This window comes from Grammomys surdaster, unplaced genomic scaffold (genome assembly GCF_004785775.1).
Source record: "Grammomys surdaster isolate TR1022 unplaced genomic scaffold, NIH_TR_1.0 126298, whole genome shotgun sequence".
Lineage (NCBI taxonomy): Eukaryota > Metazoa > Chordata > Mammalia > Rodentia > Muridae > Grammomys > Grammomys surdaster.
The window spans coordinates 5456228-5464641 of NW_021621098.1; the positions used below are offsets into that span (position 1 = coordinate 5456228).

The following is an 8414-nucleotide window of genomic DNA, read 5'->3' on the forward strand; positions in this document are numbered from 1 at the left end:
ACCTAGATCATTCTGGTTTTGAAAATATGAAAGGTCATAGAGAGTAGCTGAGGCTTAGCACTGTGAGAGCTCAGGGAAGGCCACTGGTGAATGTGCAGCCTCAGTGGCAGTTGACAGCCCAGGACTGAAGGGGTCTTGCAAAGAAGTTGAGGCTTGGCACCATGAAGGGAGCCTATGAAAGGCTATTGGTGAAGCCTAGTTATTGTGAAGACTCCAGCAAATTGGAGATGCCAGTGTTGTGGGATGATCACCAAGAACAGTAGTAGAGTGGAGTCAACCAGAGCCTACAGTGCTACAGAGGGCAGAGCTAGAGAAGTGACCCAAGCCCTTTGGAAGAGCCCAGAAGATCATGTGTGGATTCCATACATTAGAAGTTGCCTTGGATACCCTAAGACATTCGAGATATCAGGGCCATGGAAGAAAGCTACTAACGGAGTGGAACCAGCCCAAGAAAACAGAGTTGTTGCTGCTGAATGCAAGATCTACCAACAGCAGTCAACAAAGATGAAAGGAGTTGGAGATCTGAAGAGTGCTTTGACATCAGACATGGAGATACAGAGTTTGGAGTTTGCTTTCTTAAAGGATTACAGTTAAGAGATTGCATGAATCTCAGAAGAGACTTTGAACTTCGGACTTTTAACATTGTAGAGACTATTTTAGACTATGGGAATTTTGAAGTTATTAAATGCATTTTGTATTATGTATGCTAGGTATGGCCTCCATAGACTCACGTGCTTCAACAAGCCTATAGAGGCCAGGGAGTGGAATGTGGTGGTTTGAATATGCTTGGCCCATAGGAAGTGGTACTGTTGGTGGAAATGTGTCACTGTGGGGGTGGACTTAGAGACCCTCCTCCTGCTGCCTGGAGACAGTCTGCTTCTGACTTCCTCTGGATAAAGATGTAGAACTCTCAGCTTCTCCTGTGTCATGCCTGCCTGGAAGCTACCATGCGTCCACCTTGATGATAATGGACTGAACCTCTGAACCTATTAGCCACCCTTAATTAAATGTTGTGTTCTTTATATAAGAGTTGCTTTGGTCATGGTGTCTGTTCACAGCAGTAAAACCCAAACTAAGACATTCTGAGTCTGTTTTTATGTTAAACACATCTGTATTTGCAAATTGCCTCTGGTAGGTGGGAAGTGTGGAGCTTGACCTGTCCCTTTATGACTTCACTACATATTTCAGAGTTTCAATAATGTAACCATAGTGATGCATTTCTTGGCCAGTACTTTCATTGAAAACTGCTTTCAATATGTAACAGCCACTGCTCAAGGATAGGGTAAAGCACCAGTAATGAGTGGAGACATTTTTATCTGAAAGGACAACAGCATCTCCCCTTTCCTGACAGTAGGTATTTGGGGCAAGGAAGGGGGCAGATGTTAGTTTCTGGGTGTACCTTTTAAATTAATTTGTTTATCAGAATATTGATGGATCTGGAAGAGTTACACTACAGAGGGATGCCTGTTTCAGTTTAAATGATTATCTCGAAGCACGTGAATTTTACTATTAACTTTAACCATATGAAAATTAAGTTAATTATTTAAAGGATTTGCATGCTTCTAAATAAACAAGTCTATTGAAGTTAAGTTTACTAATGTCTACAGAGCTTTATTGACATTAAAAGCCTCTAATTTTGATGAGCAAGAAATGCTAGGCTCCATCATTCCTAATTTTAATTTACGATAGAACATGAGAGAATTTGAACTGATTCTTGATTTGTTGAAAGTATCTGGTAGACTTTGTTGATTGCTTATCTCTACTATTTTAGAGTGTAATATGTAATGTGTTAACCATAAACATAACTCTTCAGCAAATGAATTTAAAAAACAACATCTATCAGAACATTTTGAATAATGGCATGAAAACTTAGAAACTAGAGGCTGGAGAGAGGGCTATTCTTGTAGAGGACCAGAGTTCAGTTCTGAGCACCCACACCGTATAATGCCGGCTCTAGGGGACTCAATGCCTTTTTCTGGCCTGTGTTGGTACCTGCACTCAGTGCACATTCACACATAGAGAGACACACCTACACATAAATAAAAATAAGTCTTTTAAAAATAGGGAGGTTTTAAATACATGTGACTAAGTTTTAAATAAAAAATTAAAATTATGCTAAATGCTTTAACATTTAATTAATATTTCCTACATGAAGAGAATGCCTTTTTATATACTGAGTGCCTCAGTATGAGTGATAAAATGTATATGAATTTACAATACAATCAGTATCTTCCAGGATTGTGGTAATTTAAGGCACTTTAAATGGGAACTATAAGTAAAATCAAAACATATTAGCTTCCTTACCATTGAGACACATGGTTAAAGACAGTTTTCAAAAAATATGCTTTTCCAATTTTCAGGCACATTATCAGTTACCAGTTCAATTTACATTGTATTTTATTCCCTTTCAAATATTTTTTCTTTTGACTTCTAAACCATCAAGTTTTATTTTCTGTGTAGCATGTGTCAGAGGTCAGTGAGAATTTAGCCACTGTGAAGTGTGTTCAGATTTTGTAGCTTCAGACATCTTTGTCCAGTGGAGTTTGAATGGTAACTGGGAGAATTCTGATTCTCAGTGTCTGCATTCTTGTTCAAAACAGTTGAAATCTGAAATGATCCCCGAAACATGTTTGCATACAGCTTAGGCAGACAGACTCAAGATACCTTTGATTCTTGAGTGAAGTTAAAGGAAATTCTAGGGGCAGAATTGGGACAATTGGGCAGAATTTACTTCTGGTGTCCCCATAGTGAGGACGTGCCTGGACTAACATTGTTGTCAGTCATCTGAGTTAAGTACAGGTTGGTCCATTCCCTCAGCATTCCATTGACAGAAAGTACATTTACAAGACATGTGGGATGTGGTGTCTGCATTGAAAAAGTTACCCTATTCTACCGGTCTCTTTCATTTTTATCACCCCTCCTAATTAGGGTCTTTAAAAAAAACCGTAAAAAGCTTGTCTTTCAGCCTTTGTCATTGCCTTGAGCTTAAGACACTGAGGAGAAAAGAAACAAGTCATTTCCTGCTGTGTGAGAGGATGTCAAACAACAGCTCAGAAGAGGGAGGGGACAAGCTCAGTATTAGTTTGCAGTACCAGCATGGCCCATGCCAGCCTCACACAACTGCTTACATTTAATTTAATAAAATCACACTAAGTTTTCACTAACTCACTTTGGCTGTTTTCTTTTTTTAAAAATAGAATATTGCTATGTATCCCAGGCTAGCTTTGAACTGGCCTTTGCTTCCTGAGTGCTGGGATTACAGGCATAGTTTTACACCTGGCTCAGTTTCTCATTTTAACCAGAAACACCTCAAGTGCTCAGGGTAGAAGCAGGCAGAGAATGTGTGACATCATTAGAAGGCCCAGTGGACAGCAGTGCATGGGCTCCCAAATGCTGTGGGTGGTGCTAACCAAGAGAGGCTTTTGTTTGTTGATGACACTTAATTCTTTGGGATCTCAGCTACATTTGTGATATACAAAACAGTTAACATAGAATGCTAAGTTTAAACTACTGAACTAAGTGAGTTTGTTTATTTGACTTAGTTAAGTGATTCTGAACTAAAATGAATATACAGAAAGATAAATATGCACAAACTGAGGGACTAGTAAAGACAATGCATCCATAAAATATGGCACACTTAATATACTGATAAATTACAGTCTGCAAAGAGCAGAAAGTCAGGTATAGTGTGGTGTACATTTGCCTGTAATCCCAGTACTCAGAAGGTTAAAGCAGCAGGCTTACCTAAAGCTTGAGAGTAGTATGCTACACAGTGGGTTTTCAGGCTATCCTGGGTTTCATTTAGATTCTGCCTCAAAAAACCAGAAACAAACAAATGGTACTACTTGGGAGAAAATAGCATATAGTAGGATGATGTATGGTTCACATTTAGGTTAGGGTAGAGCATCCCTGGAGAGAAGTGAACAGCTGCTGCTCTGGGACAGGAAACAGCAAACAGCGCTGCTGCGAGACTGGCACTCAGGTGTGTGAGGGACAATTTTAGTTTTTATTTTTATTTTATTTATTTTATTTATTTTATTTATTTTAGTTTTTATTTTTCTGTGAGTATCTGTTGCAACATAAAACATTAAGACAGCGGCAGGGCCAGGCTATTCACCAGGTACTAGAAGAGTCCCAGCGTGCTGTGCTTGGCTTTATGCAAGGGAAGGCAGTGCAGCTGGTCTTCAGGTAAGTATGGCTAGAGTTAAGCCCTGCAGGTGACCACTAGGTACACTCTTCACTGCGCTATTTTCTGCAAAAATTAGGATCTATCATCAGTTATTTTTGAGGGTAGAGTTAATATTTTTGAGCTGTAATGTTTATGCCATAAGGTGAACTCATTTTATATTTTCAGTTTCATGTCTTTTGATAAATATATATGCCTTGCGTAACCCCTTCACCTACCAGCTGTGGATCATGCTTGTTACCTGACAAAGCTCCTTGGTCCTCTCTTTGGAAGCTGTTTTGTCCCCACTGTCCAGGTAGCCACCGTCGATATTCCTGATGGCAGTGTTGTTAGAAGTGCTGCCAATTTCCTGCTCTCATGTTGCATGGGAGCAGAGCCACACAGTCTGGGTCCTTCTGGGCTGTCTTCTTTCCCTGTACTGTTGTATATATTAGCAGCTACTTTTATTTCTAAAGTACCAAGTTCTGTGCTTCATTCTTAATGAGTCAAATGTGGCTTCTCAGTAGCAAGTTCCTGGATGTAGCGCTTCTCATTCTTCTCTTGTTACCCACTCCCTTGATATGCAGTTTTAAGTGACCCTCCAAGTCAGGACAAGGGAGAAGAGCATCATCGTATGTATGTATGTATGTATGTATGTATGTATGTATGTATGTATGTAACATCCTGGTCACTTTTCCTCCTCCCAGTACCCCCTCACACAGTTCTTCCATCTATACCTCCTCCCCTTATCCTCTGAGAGAGTGGAGGGCCCCCCTCCCCCAGATCTTTTTACCCTGGCACTTCAAGTCTCTGCAGGACTAGGTGCATCCTCTCACACTGAAGCCAGACAAGGCAGGCCAGTTGGGGAAACAGGTTCCACAGACAGGCAACAGTTTTAGGGAGAGCCCTGCTCCAGTTGTTGGGGGACCCACTTGAAGACCGAGCTGTACATCTGCTGCATATGTGCTGGGGGCCTAGGTCCAGCCCTGTATGGAGAAAAGCATCAGCTTTGTCAGTGGATGTGATAGCTAAAGATTGTATGGACAGATGGAACAGGAGATGAGTTGAGATGGGTTGCTCCCGGTGCAGCTGTCTGAGGCACTAGACCTCTGTGTCTGTCTTGCTGTGTAGATAGTCTGCATAGATAACTTGGATAAAGTTAAAAGTATTGTCAGATGTTAATATTAGAACATTGTTTATAATAGGATTGTACTTATATAGTGAATAAATCAAATTGAAAACTTCAGCTTCCCTGGCATAATGTCAGTGGTTTAGAACTCAATAGTGAGGCACCATGCCAGACGCCACGAAGTATTCACATGCATTAATGTTTGTGACATGGTCTCATTGTATAGCCCAGGCTGGGCAAGACGTCATGATACTATGGCCCCAGCTTTTTCCTTACTATCAGGATTGACAGGTATGTGGTTCCTGCCTAGCCCAGAAGATTTTTGCTTTTTATAACTATCAATATGGGGGATAGCAAATTAGAGAATGTACTTTATTTTATTGTATTGAAAACCACTGTCCTTTTTAGTGTCAGCTAAGAGTTATCTTAATACTGTGTGTTCATGAACTCTTTCTTAGCTGACTTTTATGTACATTTTAAACCATTGAGCAAAGGAACATTTTTTAAAGCTAAGTGTAGAGGCTTGTGACTTGTATGTGAAGATGACACGGTGAGGGGATGGCTTGCCTTCAGTTATCACTCAGGAGCCATACTGTGCATCAGATAAGGAGTCTACAGACAGAGCCAGTGCTTCCTTAGACAGTGTCCATCATGGGAAGGAAACAAGTGGGTGGCCGCATTGACTTGGACATGAGTGGCATCCTAATGTGCACTGTGAGAATGTTCTTCTATTAGTAAGTCATGAGAGATGTGTTTGGTTGCACTGTTTCCAGATGGACTTCCCCTTCAGCCTGTATTCACAGACAGTGTCTGAAAAAATGAGCAAACGAACCAGCTCTCTTTATGTGGTTTCAAATTACATAGAATAAATATTCTCTCTCGAATAAATAAGTAAACATGAGTTATATTTAGATGTCATTAGGAGTCTCAAAGCAGAGGGGATAATACAAATTTAAAAGAGAACACCGCCTGTCACTAATGTGGTCCCATGAATAATTCTGCTGTGGTTGGGTTGAGCTTTATAAGAGTTCAAAAATTTATAAGGTGAAATGGGAGAGAAGAGTGCCTACCTGTGTCACCTTGGCACACTGCTACACTGGGTTTAATTTTGAATAAGCAAATGTTTTTTGTGATGGGCCAGTTGGGGTTATGAGTACAAAGCAAGGAAGCTGGGTCCATTACTCTGCTCACAGCAGTGACTCCAATGTTTCCAGGTCATGGTTCACAGAATAGGTATTTTTTAATTAGCTATTTATTTTCGAGACAGATTTCTCTGAGTAGCCCTGTCTGTCCTGGAAATCATTCTGTAGACCAGTCCGGTCTTGAACTCAGAGATCTGTCTGCCTCTGCCTCCCAGTGCTGGGATTAAAGGTGTGCATCACCACTGCCTGGCTAAAATAAATATTTTCAGTTACCACAGCCAAACAATTTCAGTGATTTCTTGTTCATTCTTTTTGTTATATAAAACCAACTTAAAACTGTCAGTAATTTGCATTTTGTCCCTTGAATCTGCTCTAGGCTGAGGTACAAGTCAGAGGATGCTTTGCATTTATGCTTTACTTCTAGGGATCGTGCTGTGAAGAAATGTAAATTTCAAGGAAGACTGTTCTCTATAATTGACGTTATTTTTATGAGCTTCAACTCAGTTAAGAAAATGTCCTGCTTGGTCTGATGATGTGGGTGGTGGCAGCATGTATTTAAAATGCTGAATGAAAAATCAGCTTGCGATTTCCAAATGTTAGGGCCATCTGGATTTTTTTAAAACAAAAAACAGTTTTAAAAATATATCCTTAAGAAATGCAATTTATAATCTCTTATAAATGAGTTTATTCAGATCTAGCAAATCAAAGAAATTAACTCTATATATTCATGGCATAATAAAGTAGTTGGGTGGTTTCTTCAGGACTGGTGTTGAATATGTTTGGAATTAAATACTTTTTAAATTACTTCACTAAATGTTTTATCCATATCCTTTTGTAAAGGTATCATGTTATATGTATCCAAATTGCAAATTTTGATACAAACATTAATGTATAAGTAATTTTGAAAGTCCTTTATTTGGTTTGTTTTAATTTTGTCTTTTTTTTTTCTTCCAGAGAGCACAAACATGTCAACAGAGACTAGATAGGGAAATTTACAACTTTCTCAAAATGATTAAGGAGTGTGATGTGGCCAAAGGTAAGGGGGTTGGGGAGAAAGAGAGGGAGAAAGGGAGAGGGAAAGAGGGAAAGAGGAGAGAGAAAGCATGAATGACCCTTGATGCCCTCTGTTGGGCTTTGTGACATTGTGCTTCTGTGGGAGTATGGACACAGTGCTTGCTCATTTGTGCCATAGTGTGTTTTGGAGGACCGTGGACAAGGTGTAGGGGTCAGTTCTTTCCTTTCATCATGGGAGTCTGGGGAATGGCACTCCGGTTGTCAGGCTTGGCAGCACTAACTCTTGGGCCTTCTCACAAGCTCTCAATTCAGGTTATGATAACATTGCTTTGAAAATATTAGACGGATGCTGTCTTTTGCTGTCTGTGAGCTTGCTCCTCCTGCCCATTCTTCTATGCTTTGTGGAGCCAATCTTCATGGTAGAAACCTGCATGCACTGGATCTCGGATGGCTTCAGCAAATGTCTCAAGACATAGGTGGAGACGACAGGAGAAGTAGTCTAGGGCTTTGTCTTTGCTCCCTGTGTAACAGGACAAAATGTGTTTGCATCTTGGTGAGTGCACAGCTCCATCACACTACCAAATGAGGGTAGGGAGACTTGAGCAAGGAGAGCACTAACATTTGAAAGCAGTGCTCTCCTTGAACAAAGAGGGTTTATCAGGAGACCCACACGAGCTCCTGTAGGGGTGCACGTGTAGGGCTGGTCGAATTTCTGAGCATGCTCTGTTTAGGTTTACATTTCTTTTTTACATGCTCAGTGCGGAAAGAAAACTGGCAGATTTATTTCTGCTGTGGGCAGAGAATTTAGCTTTATGAGCAAAGTTTTCCCCAGATCTCTCTCCCTCTCCCTCTCCCTCTCCCTCTCCCTCTCCCTCTCCCTCTCCCTCTCCCTCTCCCTCTCCCTCTCCCTCTCCCTCTCCCTCTCCCTCTCCCTCTCCCTCTCCCTCTCCCTCTCCCCCTCCCC

At 40.8% G+C, this 8414-nt stretch overlaps 1 protein-coding gene across 3 annotated transcripts in view; it reads left to right on the plus strand.

Annotated features, from left to right (window-relative positions):
• The window catches only part of Osbpl1a (oxysterol binding protein like 1A), a 173134-nt gene that overhangs the window by 54916 nt on the left and 109804 nt on the right, over positions 1-8414 (plus strand). For all 3 annotated transcript variants that reach the window (XM_028759474.1, XM_028759476.1, XM_028759475.1), the window contains one exon: positions 7391-7472. In XM_028759474.1, coding sequence (XP_028615307.1) covers positions 7391-7472 — 82 coding nt within the window. The remainder of the gene's footprint in view (positions 1-7390; positions 7473-8414) is intronic.